At 40.3% G+C, this 20,017-nt stretch overlaps 1 protein-coding gene across 1 annotated transcript in view; it reads right to left on the reverse strand.

Annotated features, from left to right (window-relative positions):
* Nucleotides 1–24: 24 nt before the first annotated feature.
* LOC308129215 (guanine nucleotide-binding protein G(s) subunit alpha-like) overlaps nucleotides 25–20,017 on the reverse strand; it is a 34,309-nt gene continuing 14,316 nt past the window's right edge. The window contains exons 6-13 of the mRNA XM_080495055.1: nucleotides 18,308–18,405; nucleotides 6,092–6,146; nucleotides 5,836–5,909; nucleotides 5,561–5,619; nucleotides 5,286–5,406; nucleotides 4,423–4,553; nucleotides 4,032–4,099; nucleotides 25–2,615 (exon numbers count right to left, since the gene is read on the reverse strand). Of these exons, the coding sequence (XP_080351181.1) occupies nucleotides 2,469–2,615; nucleotides 4,032–4,099; nucleotides 4,423–4,553; nucleotides 5,286–5,406; nucleotides 5,561–5,619; nucleotides 5,836–5,909; nucleotides 6,092–6,146; nucleotides 18,308–18,405 (753 nt within the window). The 3' untranslated portion in view covers nucleotides 25–2,468. The remainder of the gene's footprint in view (nucleotides 2,616–4,031; nucleotides 4,100–4,422; nucleotides 4,554–5,285; nucleotides 5,407–5,560; nucleotides 5,620–5,835; nucleotides 5,910–6,091; nucleotides 6,147–18,307; nucleotides 18,406–20,017) is intronic.

A 20,017-nucleotide genomic window follows, 5' to 3' on the forward strand; every position in this document is an offset into this window, starting at 1 on the left:
TCGAGCCACATTAAGGAAATAAAATACAGACAGAAAAAATATTTTATTATTATTTAATTGTTGCAATTTATGCCCAAATCAAATCTTTGGTCCCATAATTTCACTATTTCCTATCTTGTCTCCAAAAATTAAAGTCTATATTTTATTATTCCTCATTGTGGCTGTAATAGTCTGGTGTGTGTGTTTTATTACAGTAAGTCTAGGGAATGAACCAAACACTAATACAACTGTTTCCTCTTGTTTAAGCAAAAAGAATTTGGTTTATGTAGAAACAAGCAATGTTTTGCAATTGGATATTCCCCTCTCTTTCAAAAAAAGTTAAAGCTAAATCAAAAATGAAATTAAAAAACAAAAAACAACCAAAAAATAAACAACAACACCCACCCCGTTGCCCACAGACCCGCCACCTTTCTGAAATGTTTGCAGATGTTACTGACAAGACAGCAGAGTAGTCCCAGGGTGAATCCTGGGGTGACAGCTCACAGGGGAGATACGATATAAGTGTATAGTACATATATACAAAATATAAAATCTGAAATATATTTTATATATATGTATATATTAAATTGTGTTAGGCTTCAGTACTATCTTTCACTACACAGCATTAGGTGGTGTGTCTGATTACCTTTTTTCTGTCATTGTTTCCCCCCCCATATCTTAGTATATAAACCAGAGGAGACTCAAAACAAAAACAACTTAATCAACAAACAAAACAAGTGTGGAGGGGGGGAGGAGGAAAAAAAAAACAAAGAAAAAGCAAAAGACGAAAGGCCTCCGCCCCGATCCGATGCCCCTCCCACAGCCCCCCCCCCTCGTTAGCCCCCAGTGGAGGGGGGGCAGGTCAGCTCGGACAAGGTGGGACAGACCCGTCCAGCTGTACAGCGCAGTGAAACATAACTTACATATTAGCTCATTTTTACACGTACAGTCGTGATCAAGGCACAGGGATCTTCTACAAGTTATTGTTTGTTTTTGTTTTTTTCCTTCAATAAAGTTGTACAAAATGATACATTTTACAGTCTGTACAAGAATAATAGTCCAGCAGTAAAATAAAGACAGACATACTTAAAGCCAGAAGGAGGAGGAGTGAGGAGGTGGTGATGGGGAATGGGAGAGGGTGAGAGAACAAGACAAAAGGGAAGGCAGAAGAGGGGGGTGGGGGTGGGGGTGGGGGGGGTGAGCAGAGGACTGAGGAGGACTGGAGCGTGTGTGTGCGTGTGTGTGTGCATGTTTGTGTGTCAGTGTCAGTCTGTCTCCACTTGTCGGTAAACCCATTTGCATCCAGTCTCGATAAATCATTGCTTTAAAAAAACAAAACAAAACTTTCCTCTTCTTTCAGTTCCCACATGTTGAATAGTTGTCAAATAGCAGCAGGGGCAAAAATAGTGTGAGAGGATATGCGTGCATGTGTGTGTGTGTGTGTGTGTGTGTGTGTGTGTTTATGTAGGGGGAGGTTAAATGGTGCACAGAGGCAGATCACACACACATAGTGTACACCAACACACAAAATGGGGTAAAAACTAACAAAAACTTAAAAGTTGAATTGTGTTATAACATGAATATATAATATTTATATTTATATATATATTTATATATATATATATACATATTTATATACACACATATATAAATATCTATATATATAGCTTGGATTTTTTGCACTGCATGAAGTTCACTGGTATGCATGGATTTATGCACTTTATATTTTTCTTTTTCTTTCGTTTGTTTGTTTGTTTTAGTTTTGCTGTCTTTCCTGGACAGAGCAGGGTCGTGTCGGCCGCGTGCCTTATGTTTGAGTCACGCTCGCATCCGCGGGCAGCCATTAGTCAATTAGTCCATTGGTGGGCACAGAAACAAAAACAAAGGCTTACAGCCCTTCACTGTCCACCGTCCGTCTCTGTATTGGTTTTGTCGTGAGTATGTGGTGAATAAACCTCCTCTCTCTCTCTCTCTCTCTCTCGCTCTCTCTCTCAGAAAGTATTATTTAACTTAGCCTCTGCCTGGCGTTGAAAAGCACGACTCGGATTTCATAAGAGTGTGAATGTGTGTGTGATATTAAAACTTATCTACGCATCAGAACGTCTTATTCTGCCGCACGTGTGTTGTGTACCTTCACGCAATGTGTCCGAGCGCGAGCTGAAAGGAGAGGTCGCCTACACTGAGAAATTCCAGTCTCCACCCGCTTCCTTCGGGACAAAAGTGGAGCGGAGTAACGGCAGGCGGTCCAGGCTAATAAGACGGGAGAAACTGCCGTCGGTGAATCCGAGTTTTACAGCTGTTGTGTTTGTGTTACTGGGAGAGGTTGTGTCGGGGTGCTGGAGGGGAGGGCAGGCGATCAGTCGCTCGCTCAGTTGTTAAGAGGTTGGCGGAGGTGGAGGGGTGTTTGGCTATCTGGTCATGACAGGGGGGGGGGGGCGACTTAGGTAGGTAGGTTGGTATATAAGCAGACCGGATGCAGTTGCCATCCATCACAAGAGCTCGTACTGCCGTAGGTGCATCCTCTGTATTATGTCACGACAGTCATTGAAGACGCGGCGGATGTTTTCCGTGTCGACCGCACAGGTGAAGTGAGGGTAACAGTAATGGCGTCCATCCCCGCTGGCTGTGCTGATCCTCTGAAAGAGACATAGAAGGGAAGGCCGTCAGTGTTGATGAAGCGGCTTTCTGACGAGCCCTGAAATGATCCTTTCAATTAATCTAAAGCACAGACGTGAGCGTGTTTCCATGGCGGGACTTGTTGTGGTGCGTGCGCCAGAACAACAAACGAGGAGCGCTCATGCGAGGAGATCCTCGGGTATCCCCATCTGTACAATCCCGATTTAAAAGAACATAAAGAAAGCCAGACGGCTTGGAACTCCTGGCGAGAAATAGCAAAAAGCTCCGGAAAGGAGGACAACGCCTGCTGTCAGACGTGGAAATGTCTTTGAGAAAACCTCAAAAGAATTAGTAATTCAGTCGTTTTTTGTTTAAAAAATGTGCTACATGATTAACTTACGCTTGATATATGTTCTATTTGATAGAGTTTAACCGCTTATCAGTTATTATTTAAAGTTTAACTTTCTCAGCTATAAAACTGAATTTTTCATAAATAAAAACAACAAAAACTACGGTCATCACTGAAATACGTGCATCGGATATCAGCTCAAATAATAAATTAATTACTGTATAGTTTTGTGTATTTATCAATAATAAATATTACGAAATGTGGATTGTTGCGATTGTGCTTTATTGTAAAGATGTGCTTCACTGTCCGATGTTTCAGTTTAACTGGTGCCCCTGTTAACTGGTGACTTCTGCAACACAACCTGTTAGCAGTTGTTGATGTTGAAATAAGACAAACTAAGAGTACGATACTTTAACCTTTAATAGAAATGCAGTGAAACGGCATTCGCCAGGACAGCTATGGATTTCGCTCAGGTTTTCAACACCTGCTGTGAAAAGGGTATGCTCAAGGAAGCCGGTCACCAGTTAACAGGGAAACCGCTTAATCCGAATCACCGGTGATATTCGTGGTTCAGAGACCTCTCCCGATACTCGTCGCGGGTTTCTGTCGAGCTCCCGCTGAATCCTCTGGTACTTTTAGTAATGTCAGTGCTTATCTATTACATAAATTGTTGTTGTTTACTCATCTGAATGTGTTGACTGATCGTATTTAGCTTAGCTATACAGACATTTCTTGTCGTATTTCTTCGATTAGATGACAAACTCAATTTCTTAGTCCTATTTCCGGGGAAAACAAGGCCTCCTGATATTTGGCCAATGCAAATTTCCCTTAAAGAACAAATATTTATATAGTTTATTTGAAACCGTTCAGCTTAAGTAATTTGGATAAATAAAAATCTAACAAAACCTAAAAAAAAAAAAAGATTGTCAAAACAATTTGGGAGACAAGAGTCAAACTGATGAGCGCGATGGAGTGAACTGAGAATTGGTTCAGAATACATTTTAAAAAAGGAAACAAGAAAGAAAAATGACCAAATCCAAACAGGTAAAATCAATTTTAACCGTTTGCATTTGAGCTTTGTACACACCAGAAACTCATCCCGTATAAAGTACTTTGCCCTGGTAACGCGAGGATCTTCACCCGGCTCTGGTATTGCTGTGGGACAGAAAGAAATGTGGTCACACTGAAGTCACATTCATCGGACACATTAGTCAGAGAAGAACATAAAGCCATTGGTGCATTTATCTTCGTTGTCTTTTTACACAAGGAATACAGGAACATTTGACATCTGTGCATTTTATTATTATTTTTTCTTTGTAAATACATACGTCCTGGCTGAAAATAAACAACCTCTACAGTCATAGAGATTCACAGAGATTGAGATTTGACTCAGTTTGGTTGCACTGGTTCATGTGCATGTTTTAAAACAAATTATTGCAACTGTTGGCAGGTCAAACAAATATCACAGCCAGTCTTACCATCATCAGGCGTGGTGTAACGTGCAAACTCCGGGAAGTACTCCTCAATTTTAGATTTCCCTGCCAAAACCTTCTCAGCGAGTAGATCCTGCTTGTTCAGGAAGAGGATTACCGAAATGGTCCGTAGCCACCTGTGAAGGGTAATGAACAACTTTCTAAAGAATTTCCCATTCAAACAGTTTGCTGCGAGTGATTGTTATCTATATTCTTTGGCAAGAAAACTATAAGGTGTGCTAGTTGCCAGGAAGTGAGGTCGATAGGATTCTTGTACTGTATTTAAGCCTGCTTGCTAAACCATTTATGGAGGTTCACCACATCTTCTTTCATAATTTGATTTTGTCCCTTACAGTCAGTTCTAGACACGAACCAGAATAAAATACACTCTTGCCTTTAAATGTTACTAATTGTTCATCATGATACAGAGAGAAAAAGAAAACATATACAGATTTGCATTTATATCATAAATCTAATATCTTTATCAATATATACTGGTATTATCAATCAACCAAAGTATCAAAGAAGAGTTGCACAGTATATTTCAGCAAAACTGCAGCGTGATGAGCTCCAACAACCGTGAAACTGATGTAAAACTGTTTTTTTCAATAACTTTCAGCTGTTTTTCAATGATTGATTGTCAGATGTTTTAGTTTCTACAATTCTACAAAAGACAGTTTTTTTTCTTGCACAACAAACCAAATCATTTCCTAAAATTGGGCCTTAGGAAAGGGGGGAATTTGTTGCCTTATATTTGGACTAACATACAATATTTCTTCCACTATGGTTCTCTTCGTTTCACTTCACTTCACGACCTCGGAAACAAAAAGAGAAAAACTCGAGATGGATCACTGCAGAGTGCCTCTGACCTGTTGTTCCAAATGTTCTTGAAAAGATTGAGGGCTTCCTGTAGTCTGTTAGTCTGATTGTCTTCTCTGATCACCATGTTGTAGCTGCTACTCGCCACCACAAAGATGATAGCTGTTACATCTGTGCCACACACAAGAGAGAGTCAGAGTGACACACCAAACAAGAGACAATATCCCCCCAAAAAGTCATTTCTCTGTCTTTTTTTTTTTGAAATTGCACTTTATATGAATGAAAACATGTGCTTTCACTTCAGCACAGGAAGAAACCCTCCTACCGTTAAAACACTGGATCCATTTTCTGCGCTCATCTCGTTGACCTCCAACATCGAACATACTATAACACACACAAAGAGAAAAGTTCTATTTACTCTTATACAGCAAAGAAAGCAGCAGATACTTTGGTAATCGGATTTCTTATACTCATTAATGTGTTGTTGTTAAGTGACGTGTCTCTGGATGTCGAAGCAATAGCAGATGAAACATTTCTCCTGCCCCATTTCTGCCACTGTTTTAATGCTTCAATACTGGGACAAAGTGTAGTGCGACTTACTGGAAGTTGACTTTGTCTATTTGAAATCTCGTCTCGAAGATCCCAGACGTCAGTACTCTGCATCTCAGGAGGTCCTGGGAGGAAGCAACAGCACAGGATTGTTAAAGAAAGCAGAAAAAAAAAAATAAAAAAAAATATATATATAGGATCTAAAGATTCCTAATCCACACATTTGTACTTTGCCCGCCTACTTGTTCCCTTATGAGTCAGACGTGATAAGATCATTATGATAAGAATTGATTGTTGAACATCTCACCTGGTCGGTGGGTGTGTAGTCGTTCTGCCTGACCATGTCGATCCGATCCAAGAAGCTGCAACAAGAACAAAAAAAAACATGGTTAGATTAGAAGTTAGTCTCTTACAGGAACTTATGAAGGTACAATAAAACAAAACAAAACAAAACAAAAAACATAATCCAGTTCATATTCATGATGATAGACGCTATATGGACGAAATACATTTACATAATATTTCTCACTTTGTGATGGATTTACCAGCTGCGAGTGCAACTTAATGTCGACACCAATTTATCATAATGTGCTAATGTGAGAACAGGAGGTGCGCGCACACACACACACACACACACACACACACACACACACACACACACACACACACACACACACACACACACACACACACACACACACACACACACACACACACACACACACACACACACACCGCATGAGACAGAGCTGCCACAAGGGGGCATGCGTTTGAATTCACAGGGAGATCAGAGGCAGCCAGTCTGAGTCACCAGCAGTCGGAGGAGCCTCGTCAATGGAGCTGCTGTAGTAGTACTTACATAGGCGGCGAAGTGTGTGCGTGTGTGTGTGCGTGCGTGCTTGCGTGGGTGGGTATGCAGGCCTACAGCGCGATCGCATTCACAGAGTGCCTACCCAGACTCATGCTAATTGTTCTGCTGAGCTGGCCTACATTTGCAGCTGCGCCTCGAGGTGTGCAATGTTATTCTGATATTAATGTTATTATCATTATATAGGAGTAGTTATAGTACATAGTTATGTTATTCTGATATTCATGACTTTATCAGGGCAACTCGAAAGAAGCGTCTCCTGCACCAAGTCAGGACTTAACAAAAATGGAGCCAAATAAAGGCAACACACACTTCAACATGAGCAGATACAAGACTATCTCTATTGTATCCCCGGATTAAGAAGTTGAAGTGTGTCTTTAACCAGAAGAAGAAAAAAAGAAGAAGCACCAATTGACTTATCATGCCTATTACATGTCTGTGTGTATAAAGTATGTCACAGGCTTGAGACAAATATGGAAAAAAACACACACACAGAGGTTTATACATCCCAGCTGTTTAAGCCTCTTCAGATCTACAGAGGAAGCAGTATTTAAGGAGAACAGGAGTGGCTCAGCAGTGGAAAGAGGAGCGGGCTGACTTGTGGGCCAGTTGTGCTGCACTGAGAAGAATTTGATGATCGTCTATAAGCTGCAGTGGCAACTGTGTCGGCAGTCCCACGAGCCTGCACTGATCGAGCAGAAATACTTCCTGTTGACCCCACAACAATTCACGTTAAGGGCACATTAGTGCTGCGGAGTGATTCTCTTCAGCAGCTCTGCTGCACGTGTGCAATGACACTGTGAAATCCAGTTGATTTCAAAGTGAAAACCAAACAGCAGGAACTCAAACATCGGACTCATTAATTTATTGCTACACTTCATATGAGACACAATCGCAAAAAACTGTAATGTTGTGTAAGATGTCAAACATGCAGCCCGTGAACCTGCGGAACGTCTTTTCACAGTAAAAGAATATCGAGAATATTATAAGTTAACCGCTGTTTCTAATTTGTTTGCTGTGGGTCTCACTATTTCAGTAGTAGAGGTCATAAGGCCACGATAGCTGCAATCTGATTGACTTATTGTGATTGAGGGATCAGATTGTCATATTCACAAGACCACAAAGTAAAGTGGAATAAACCAAGGATAAACCGGGGATACCAAGAACAGTCTGATTCAGCCAGTGGATCAATTACATAATACTTTGCACTGTCCATTTGTGCACACATGATACCGAATTTGTGATGCATTTCAATCGGATAAAAGTAATAGAAGACAGGAGTGTTTACATGACATGATTTCAGTTGGATCTCTGTTCAATTTAATTGCACATAATAAATGTAACAGAAGCCACTGAGAGCCAGAATTGAACAGTGGCTGTTTGGCGGTAGACCTGCCTTATTGCTAATAAATGAGCATCATATTTTAAAATGTGGGAGGACATTTGTGAAAACATGCACACAAAAGATTGCAGATATCATGTTCCATATTAGTCTGAAGAGAAAACACTGTGACAAGGCAGGATTTTTAGAACAGTTTAGGTCTCTTATACATTTGTAAAAAGTACAATAATGTATGTTCAGAATGTACTTGTACTATTTCCCACGGTAACAAAAGGGAAATCCTTTGCATTGTCTGTATTTACAGACATTTATACATTCATTTTCCTTGTCCTTGATAAACACCAACATAATTTCTTTTGCACTTCTTTTCCAAGAGAAAAAAAATAAACTCAAACACTCATTGTTTTAGTTTTGAAAGTACAACTTTTCTAAGTGTCCATGTGCAAATTTGAATTTTACATACATGTTTGGAAAGCCGTGTATAAATAGCGCAGTTAAAACAATTTGTTTGTACCCATTTAATTATTGAAGGTATCCAACATTGTTAATGTGATGAGTTAATTCATTCTAAAAAAATAGGATTTCAAGTTTAAAAACAAGAAAAAGTGAAAGCATCATCACATGCACCAATGGTACATGTACCGTTTAACCTGAAACATTAGGAAGATTGCGCGAACACAAACGAAATTCCTGGCAAAAAAGAAATAACTTTTCTCCATTTGCTTTAAAGACGTCCACTTAGCGGACGGATCCTGATTTCCCACCGTGTGGGATTCTCCCGTCTGCTCGGTGGCTCCGCTCCCGACACTAGAAAGGCAAGACGCTTTGAGAACAGGTATGCAGCCCCCTGTGAGATAACTTGGAATGTGGCAGGAAGGGGTGAAATGTGACAGGAGGGCTGCAGGTAACACACTGAGAGGAATGGCGGGTGGTGGTGGTGGTGGTGGGGGGGGGTGGGGGCCTGCGGAAACTACCGCACTGAACAGATAGACAAGAAGAAGGCAGGAAGACGGAGCAAAATGGTGTTGTGAGGGAGTGAAATAGAAGAGTTTCTGCAACAAAGAGCCGTCCCTCTTTACACAAATGTACTGAGGCCAGCGGGGGCGGGCGGGCACACACACACACACACACACACTCCGATAAGCAACCCACCGACCCGGTACCTTCTGCTCTCTGCAGGGGCCATGCGGCTATGCTGTTACCCCCCCCCCCCCGACTCACTTCTCAAAAGCATAAATACCGTGACAGAATCCGAACACTTTAATGATGCCAAAGTTTACATGGCTGCCGCTCACATCTGCGCGAGGCCAAATTCTTGTTTATCTACGGCTCCGCTGTGAGGCGTCGACACGCCCGGGACAAACACGGCGCTCAATTTTTAGCCGTTCTCCCTATTAATAGAAGGGCCCATAATAACCGTGCCTAGTAAGTTTAACTGGATAATAGTGGCTGCCCCCAGTAACAGAGAGGTCTGCAGTCTTATGTATAACTTCGAGGGGTTATTCTGGGCTGGCAGACTGGCTGACTTGAACTCTGGGAATACACACGACCCGCTTGTCTGGTGGGTGAAACTAAGTCAGTATTTACATGAAAAATGAAGCACATTTTATTTATTTATTTATTTTTTAATTAAATATAATTTCACTTGTTCTTTAAAACAATTAAACAGGGCGTTATGAAAAAAACAAACTTTCTTTGAAGTAGTTTGAATGTGTTTGTTTTTTGTTTTTTTAATTCTTTATTTCTCCAAAAATATAAGTAAACATGGAAATGATTTCATATTGTGACTAAAAAGGCATTTGAGATAAACAATTTAAGATTTTGGTTTAATCCTTACTGGAAAATAAGAAAAGTCCAAAATAACTATTGTGTTTCCTGCCATTTTTAATTATTACAATAGTTAGAATTTATCTGAGGAAATAACTGCAATGAAAACGCTTCAACAACTTGAGAAAAAAATAACACATTTCAATGGTCATGTTTGCAATTTAAAGAAAACCAGAGTAAACAAATAACACACGTTCAATTGACAGCCTGTGGAGCTCCATCGCTATAGCAGCGCAGCAAAGCTGATAATGCAGCCCTGCATTAATGTATTCATCTTGTCAAAGTGGCAGGATTACTCAGATTATGAGAGTACACATCCTCAGATCTACACAGGAATAATCTGCACTGAGCTGCACAATTTATCCGGCCTGCAAATTAATCTCAATCATTAGCTTTATTTAATCAACCCCCCCCCCCCCCCCCAAAAAAAAAACAACCCAAAAAACTGAAATTTGTCAGAGAAAGATTATCGGAGGAAATAACTGCAATGAAAATTTCCACATGCAGGTCATATATCAGGATTATGCATATACCAATACATAATAGTACATTTATAGGTATTAGGTCATATTATAGAAAGATTTGCTAAAGATTAGTTTTTGTCAAATTTCATCTACAATTGAATTTTAGCCCTTTAATATGTTTTACTGTTGTTGTTTTTTTTGTGTTTTTTTTTTTACATGCGTACCATAATATCCAGAGGTTGACAGGAATTCAAGTACAACCACTGTGCTTTAATTGCAATCAAAAGAAAAAAATGGTCTTTTTGAAAACTAAAGAAACCATTAGTTGCTTTTCAACTATGATTGCATTATTAAGTGCAGGCATTTGATTCTCTATACCTGTCCAAAAAATGCCATTTCTCACACAAACTACATATTCATAAAAATGTGGTATTTAGTTTTTGTAAAGATTTAAAGATAAAGATGTTAATATATATTGGAACTTTTCTTTTAGATCAAACTGCAAAACATGCCAATTAAAAGGCATAATATAGAAATTTAAAGACTTGGACAAAAAAAAAACCTTCCTAAAAGTGCTAATTAATCAAAATAAAATGACTATTTGTCGTCTCTTACTTTTGCTGAAATGCATGCAGGCTCACACATAATATGTGTGGCCGGGCCAACAACAACAAAAGAAAACAAAAAAACCCAAAAGGAAACGGTGCTAAAAGTGAAATGGACTTGAATTTGCCATTTAAGGGGGCTGAAATCAATCTGTGCACGGGAGAAAACTGAAGATTGACGAGTCTCCGGAGCACCGAGTCCACTCAGAAAACGGTCTTGGTGCTTCCTCAAGTGCAGGAGGAGGAAGACAAGGGACAGGGTGGGGTAGTTCGTGCACGGATTTAAGGGGACTTTGCTGCTTCTTTATACATTATCGCTTCTGACTGTCAGTCGAATGAAGCAAAAGGCTTTGCAGGTCGATCCTGAGCCAAACATAAACACACACAACACACAGAGAGAAAGAAGCAGAGAGAAAGAGAGGAGGAGGAGGAGGAGGAAAGAAAAGAGAGAGAAGGCTGTGTCTGACATTACGGCGCTGCTCCAAAAATAGCTCCCTGGCGCCCTGGCCTCCAGCTTGGTTGTCATGATGACAGAACCACAGGCGCTATAAATAGACAATCGGCTCCAAATCTTGTGCTACTGGAGAGGGGCCAGAAAGAGGGAGAGACAGGCGGAGAGAGAGAGAGAGAGAGAGAGAGAGAGAGAGAGAGAGAGAGAGGGAATGAAAGAAAGAAAGGAAGGATGGCAGGAGAGGGGGACAGAAAGAGAGCCGGCAACAAAGAGATGCAGGCAGAGTAATGCAGGGAATGAGAGTGGGTTGAAGAGAAAGAGGGAGGGGGGCAAAGAATGAAAGGAGTGAATGACAGGAGTTACCAGGAGAGTGAAAAGAGGCATAAACATCAACACAATAATCAGTTTACGTACAGAAAGAACGACAAGACCAAGAAAAGTAATTGAACATTAATAAAGGTGCAGAGTTTCGAGGAGAGAGGAAATAGGTTAACAAGTTTTAAATTAAAAGGAGGAACACAAAATTAAAAAAATTAAAAAATAAAAAATGAAAAAACTGATTGGGAAGCAAAACATAAGAGAATCGGAGGAACACAAAATTAAAAAAAAATTAAATTAAAAAACTGTGATTGGGGAGCAAAACATAAAAGAATCAGAATAGAACTAAACAAAGAAGAGAACTTAAAGGAAATAAAGGAACACTGAACGACAGAAAGAGAATAAACACGGCGAAGGAGAAGGAACTGAAAGAGATAGTGATGAAGACAGGAATAAAGATCAAATTGAAAGAAAAGGGAGGCAACATGAAATGGGGGGAAAATGGGGGAATGCAAGACCTAAAAAAGGTATGCAAGACTGAAATAAACAGAGAGAGAGAGAGCGAGAGAAAATGGGCCATTTAAGCACATCACAGCCACTTAAATTCACCCAAGTTTAAGAAAGTCACAATACAGTTACATTACACCAAACTTTCCAAAAGGCCTCTGTCAAGCAGCTCTCCTTCACCGTGTGCCTGACTCATCCACAGCTCCCACTCAGCACCGTCAACATCTGCTGCAGCCCCACACCTGCATCTTTCTCCAGGACAGCCCCCCCCAAATATCACTTTGTGCTTTCTTACCCCCCCCCCCCCCCCCCCTCTTTCTCCCTCCCTCTCGCTCCCTCCCCTGCGATGAGTCAGACTTGATCCCAGCCATTTTCTGTGCCTGCAGAAAAACCAGTACACTTCGCAGAGGGAGCGGGTTGATAGGGAGAGATAGTTGGGGGGGGCGTCTTCGTTCATGCTCTCGAAAAAAAGTTTGATTTGATAAAAAGAGGTCTTTTTCTGGGTTCACCCTCCTTTTGAAGTGAAGTCCATTTACTAAAATTCTGAAAAAAAAAGTCTTCTTGTCTTTAAGTTAATTGAATCACGTATCAACTGTTGGAAAACCATTATAAAGAAAATTTTGCATAAGATGGGAGCTTTAATGAAGCTGAGAATATAAGCGAACCCATGCGTCCAGCTTTGTTCCAACAATTAAAAAAGTATCAGCCCAACTGAATGAACAACAGACAACACCTTTATCGGCAACAGGATGCCATACCGTTGCTGTCATTCACACAGTACTGCAACGTAAATCTGTTTTATGTTCAATAGTCCATCAGTTTTCCTTCTGAAATCAATTTAAAATACATATTTCTTTCTTGTTCCAGCTCATCTGCAGTTGTATCTTATATCATTTTCATAACAGCCAACCAATAAATAATCTCGTCTATACCCATGAAATGGGAGAGTATCTGCTCTGCTATGAGAAGAAGAATAAAAGTACTAGGGGTCATGACAAAAACTGCATTTTGACCAATAGATCCAAGGTCTACATTTCCTTGCAGTTTAATAAAGTCCCTGGTCACGGGGGTCATACTGTCAAAAAGTTCAGAAGCTTTTGTGGGTGAGGTCTGCAACACATCTGATTAAATGACTCGTGCATCCAGGAAACAGAGACCACAGGAACCGTTTTTCCAAGTACCTGGAACTGAAGATCACATGTGCTTTCGGTTGAAATGTGGCTAATTTTACCTCTCACTGTTTCAGAGTGTGTCAGTGACTTTTGCATCAGGTTTCACTCAATCATATGTTGGATAGCTATCTGGAAAAACGTAAAAAAAAATTTTTTTTAAATGAATGATGATAATAATAATTGAATGATAAACAAAACATCAATGATCTTGCATGTTTATTGTTGGGTTCAGTTTGAGAAACAAAAGGACTCGGTGAGGTTAAACACACATATAGATATATATAGATATACAGATATATATATAGAGACACACACACACACACACACACACACACACACACACACACACACACACACACACACACACACACACACACACACACACACACACACACACACACACACACACACACACACACACACACTCATATTAATTATCTCGTGGTTTACTCCCAGGTGAATATTTCTGGATGACTCTTGTTATCTTTGAGTGGATGAAACAACAGAAACCTGACAAACAGGTCTCGCCCTCTCAGACAAAACAAAACCCTGGGCCTCGGTCCTATTGGAGAACACGGCCAGTCGCCGTGTTTGGACCTTGCATGTTTCATGGCCTACAGTCGCGGGGACCTCACGAGCGCCATCGCGAAACCAAGGACAACAACACCCTTGCAAAGTAAGATCGCGAGAGCCATCGGGAAGCGCTAGTGAGATGTAGCAGCGCCAACAAAAACACATCGCGGAGGAGCATGACGGGGCAGAATGACAGCGAGGACGGCGTCGGCGACTTCCTCAACATCGCACAGAGACAACAAAGCGTCACCGCTCAAATTCTTCTTCCCCTTCTTTTTCCTATTATGACATGGGCTGGATGATGAAATTCATTAAACAAAAAGAGAGAGAGAGAGAGAGAGAGAGAGAGAAAGAGAAAGAGAAGGAGGGGGTGGGGTGTATGAGGTGGGCTTGATTTCTCCTGTGCAGATCCAGGGTTCACATTTTCATTTAATGTTAACAGCCTTCATCAATAATGCTGAAGTTGTCTCTCTCCCAACACACTCGCTCATTCTTTTTCCTTCTGCAGCCGGCCTGGGTTTAAAAATAGCTCTCCCCTCTCTCTTTCTCTGCTTCTCCGTTTACATAAGCACACGGCAGGGGGAGGGGAGCACTTCCGGTCTGGCCACCCAGCCCAGCATCTGATCCATAACACTGGGGCTGCTGGGTGTGGAGGAGAGGAGAGGAGAGGAGAGGAGAGGAGAGGAGAGGAGAGGAGAGGAGACGAGAGGAGAGGAGAGGCGAGATCCCACAATGCAGGGGAAACCCTCTCCTCCCGTTTCAGTCTCTGCAGTTTCCTGTGCCTCTCGTCGTCTACGATCACACTTCGTACAGCGAAGATCCGTCGTGATCATGTCAACGGCGACAGCCGGACAGTCAGCCTGTCCCCCTAACAAACATGCAGTTCCACCTACATGACAAACAAACACCTGTGCGCCACATGAGAGTATCACCCACAAACACATGCATAAAAATTGACTTTTTTCCCCCCATTTCTTTCTTAATGCAACGAGATGAGGACTCTCTCAGTGGACTTCAGACACCATCCCTATGGTATCACTTTGGATCTGGAACACGATGAAACTTTTGGAGGCTTCAAGGCATTGAGGTGTATTTTCCCCCTCACATTTGGAACTCCATATTACAAATGATGGAGCCAAGGCTTTTAGGAATGTACTGTACAGAGGAGCATCAATCTCAAACCACATCCTCACACAAGCGTGCTCATATTCACCACTGCCTCTTCATTTTACCCGATACCCCCAAGATCTGAAATTCTCCAAACCTTTGTGTATCTTAAGTGTGGAGAGAGTGTTCTATATCAGGGAAAATATATATTTCCAGCTCTTTAACTTGTATTTTTTAATGATCCTCATCTCAACACATGTCTCATCACTGATAACAAGTAAATACATGCAACTTCCAAGTGCTTTTCCTCAAGTTTATTCTCTTTACACCTGTACGTTTTGCGACTTTAGAGAAAACACTGCAACTTTATTTGGTTCACTCGTCACCGATTGAATGCGACACAAACAGAGTTGCCGAAATTGCACTGAAAAGGTACAACTGTGGCATTTCCTAAATTGTATTCAACTTTTGCAGTAAAAGAGTGAACTCACCGGCTACAAAAATGCATTTTGAAAGGTTCAAAGTAATTCATACTGCGGGCTTTTACGGTAGCGGGCTTGTGGTTTTAAAAGCTGCCAATTCCACTAAATAGGGTCAATTCTAGTACATGTACATATGAAAAATGATCCTGCATACACTGTATTTGTAAGATCAAAACTGTGGCTCCCACTTCTTACATTTATACAAAAGCTGGAACAAGATTACTTGCAGGTTCCCATAAATAACAAATTGCATATCCTCCTCATTTGATTTAATGTGTTTTGACGACTTTGTTTTAAAATAAAACACGAGACATTGGTTTTACCCTACTCAATGCAAGTCCTGCCTGTTTCATACTTTTATGTCATTGCTTCAAGATTCACACTGAAATACAGTGGTTCGATTTGATATAGAAATAATTAGTGCAATACGTTAAGAATGTTTGAGTTTTTATGAAGTAACTCCAAAATTCTCATAGAAAAATCAAAACACTTTAACAACAACAAAAAGATATATATATATATATATATATATATATATATATATATAAAAAAAAAGCATTTGTCACTAGGAAGCTGTGTTCTTATCTCCCCTGAGCCTTTTATTCTAGAGAAGATGTCATGAATACAGGAAGTGGAGCTAAGCTATATTAGCACGCCTGACTAACAAGCAACTGAGGCAGAAAACAATGGAGATAATTCCAACCAATATAGAAAAATCCTTGCAAAATTGGCAGCAAATTCCATATTTCAATAATACTTTCTCATATCCCTTCATTCCTCTCACAAATTGTCATTTCAGGGTGGACAATACGGAGAGTTGGATCAGGATCTTCAGTTTTATTGTGAGTGAATAATGTTGGCTTTCATGTTATTTTTGATATTAAGACATTGAGCCAATAATATTAAAATACAAAAAAAAAAAAGAATATCACACAACTTGGACAAAACTACTTTTTGTTTTGTGTTGCCACATAAACTCAAATTATATGCACTCTTGTAACGACACAAAATCATTACAAAGACAGTAATTGCACAGATTTCAGTTGTGTAGCCGCTGGAAGGTGAGGGCATGACGCATATAGAATATGTTTAGAATATTTGTACAGCTTTGGCACAATGCTAATGATCGCTCTTCAAAGACACTTTGTTGAGACATTTTGTTTGCACATGATCCGGTATTATATCACCCACTGTTATTAACACTTTGTGCTGTTACATCAGCATCAGATCACCAATAAGCACACAGATTTGCAAGACTTTTAAATTGGTGTCTGGTGTTGTGGCATTGTGTGGAGGCTAGAAACGGCAGACAGAACACACCACTGTCTTTTGTTCATAATGTCTATATTCATCAAAAAAAAAAAAATGTGGCATCACTTTGGGAAAAACCCAAAGTGGATGGCAAGTGATTTAATAGATTTGGTTTGGAGAAAAGTAAATTACGTTTCTGGATGTGGTATCTATGTAAAGATCTCAAAAACACTTTTTCTTACATATACTCACTCTGGCACGACACCTGAAACATTTCATAATTTACCAGCTTGATCGTTTCACTCGTTAAAAAAACAAAACCTCAAAGCTGGCAACCACTGAAATAATTCAACGAAGTGACAAAGCTAAAAACCTGCTCCATCTTGAGCAGCTTCTACTGCTGAGTGAGGAAAAACACTTTGACTCGAACATGGAATATAGTATCAATAGCTTTACCGAAGGTATTCAATACACATTACTGATACACATTCAAAGTATACTTCACATATGACCGCTTGTCAGTGAATCTCCTGCCTTGAACGCTGTGACCTGACGTAACCACCGAATCACCGCGACTTGGACCACTTAGACCAAGATCAAAAAGCAACACGAGAGCACGAGAGTCAGGCTGAATAGGCAGAGGAAGTCCAAGTTAAAATATATAAAGGGTTGGGACAAAAATATTGACATGAAAAATCCAGGGTAAAAAAAAAAAACCCAAAACAAAACATGGAGACGGAGTCATTTCAGGACACACAGTTGCTCATCGTCGGTTAAGGCCTGCATCTCAGTTGTTAGGCACAAAAAACTAGACGCGATAGTTTATTGAGAAATTTGACTTGTGTGCCTCCAACACAAAAGTGCATCCTTGCACAGCAGGATAATCCGCAATCAAGCCCTACGAAGTCTCTAGCGATGAGTCAACAGATAATAAATATTGTGTGTGACTGTCAACAACACGAAACCGACAGCTGCTGTCAATCTGGCGTCTTATAGCCTGTTGTTTTTGACTTAAAGCTAAAGATATTAAAGATAAACTCAAGATATTTTTTTTACAATGACAACGCTATGGAATTAGCTTTACTAATCATCACAAGATGCAAACAACAACCGAGTGAGGAAAGCACTGGGAAGTTGTTGGAATCCAACTCACCCTAACCCTTTAGCAAGAATCAACAGGAGGTCAAGAAAAAAAAAAGATTGAGATTAAACCCCTAACCGTACACAACCGCTTTACCGTATCATCGAGATCAACACGAATACCAATTTGAAGTAAACTCATGAAGATCTAGTGAAGCTTCAGAGAACCAACAGTTGCATAAACATTTCAACGGGCTCCAAAATGTTAAACCGATGGGCAGTTCATTTGTTTGTCACATTCCTTGGCACCTTGCACTGCAATGCCCCAAAACCAAACACAACCTCTACTGGGTGTTTGATAAAGGAACTACAGACAACAACGGAAAAAAAGCAGACTGAAGCAGTGGTCGTGATTTGTAGGATTCCCAGTGTGTGTCGTGAGGCGGAAAAAGTCAAAGACGTAAACAAAGACTTACTACTGCGCGCAGTCGATGAGTTGATATTCATTAGACCTTTCCCAGCATGCCCGCACACCCTCGTCCTGCCAGAGGATCTTTGCATGGTCATAAAACTCCTGGAAAGAGAAAGGAGGGTCTGGATCAACAACTTGGCCACACCTCGAAACAACTGCAAGTCGGGCTTCTCGCTCTCACCCCCGGTGAACCTGCAGCATGCGAGAAAAAGCAGGAGTTTCCTTCATAAGTGATCGAGGCTGAGAATCAAACAAGGCTTCAGAAGAAAATGTGAAACTTTACCTTTTTTGCTTTTGTGTTTTTTTAATTTCATCTTTTTTTTTTAATTTAATTTTTATCCACCATATTATTAAGGTGAAGCTGGAACTGTTTAGCGACAACATGTATACCAAAACTTTGATTACAACCACAGTGTTTACACTCCTTTAAAAGAAGGATGATGACTCTATGATTTTTCCATTCCTCGGAAGCTTCATGAGAAAATTACAGGCGAAATGTGGTACAAATCTTATCGTTTACATGAATGCCTTGTAACTTCAATTTGAATCTGACTTTACACCAAAAGTAACAATGCATCACAATCCATCTTATTAATTAGATGGATCAGCCAAAGATAATAATAATAAAGTCAAATTTGCTATTAAAAGAAAAGGCAGTTTGTAGCATCTGATCAAAATCACATAGAATAAAGAACGCTGCCTTCATTAAAAAAAAGGGGGAAATATACAAACATATATTTATTGTATATATATATATATATATATATATATATATATATATATATATATATATATATATATATATATATATATATATATATATCTTTAATAAAGTTAAAGTTCAACGTACAGATCAATGTATCTTTGTTTTAGCAGGGCATAAAGTAAGAGAGGAACATTTGAGCCACAATGGCTACTTCATTTACAAACTGATCAACTGACAATCAATCAGCAGTTGTTAGAAAATTTTTGTTTTTGTCATCTCAGAAGGCAAGAAGCCAAATATTTCCTGGTTTGATTCTCTTTAATGTGAAGATTTGTTGTTTTCTTGGACCGTGACATAACTTAATAATTAATAAAAACTGATGGGAGTCGTCGCGTTGGACAACAGGAAATCCTAACATTTAGAGTGATTTCTTGAAAAATCACATGCCAAAAAAGAGAAGGAGAGGGAGAAGGACTTCTATCGAGTCTCTGTTTTGCGTCTTGTGAGCAGATTTCTCGCCAGGCTCTCGATGGGTGAAAAAGCGTTTCAGGACAGATGGAGGGAGGCGGCGATACTCCCGACCTCAGCTTGGATTTTAAGGCCGGCTCGGGGAGCAGCGGCAGATGAGCCGGCCTCCGACAGAGGCAGGAAATAGAACAGTTCATCGAGTTCATGAAGAAATGGAGAGCTTTGTACCGACACAAGGCCTGGCTGTCACCGCACGGGGGCCTATCTCTTCGCGGCGATCTTTAATCAGTCACACAGTCCAGCACAAATAAGCCATTATGAGGGGAGAGTTTAACTGTACACTTTTAAGAAATGCTTCTAACGGTTAGCCGAGGGCATGCAGGGTTGTGCAGTTTGATGGAAAAAGTCTGACAAAAATGGAAAGGATGGCAAAAAGAGAGAGAGAGAGAGAGGAACGGAAGGGACAAGACGATACTTCAGGGACTTTAATGATCTGCTGAGGCCGTCACGTTTTTTTGTTCTAATTATTACAAAATAAAG

Source organism: Blennius ocellaris (genome assembly GCF_963422515.1).
Source record: "Blennius ocellaris genome assembly, chromosome: 4".
NCBI lineage: Eukaryota > Metazoa > Chordata > Actinopteri > Blenniiformes > Blenniidae > Blennius > Blennius ocellaris.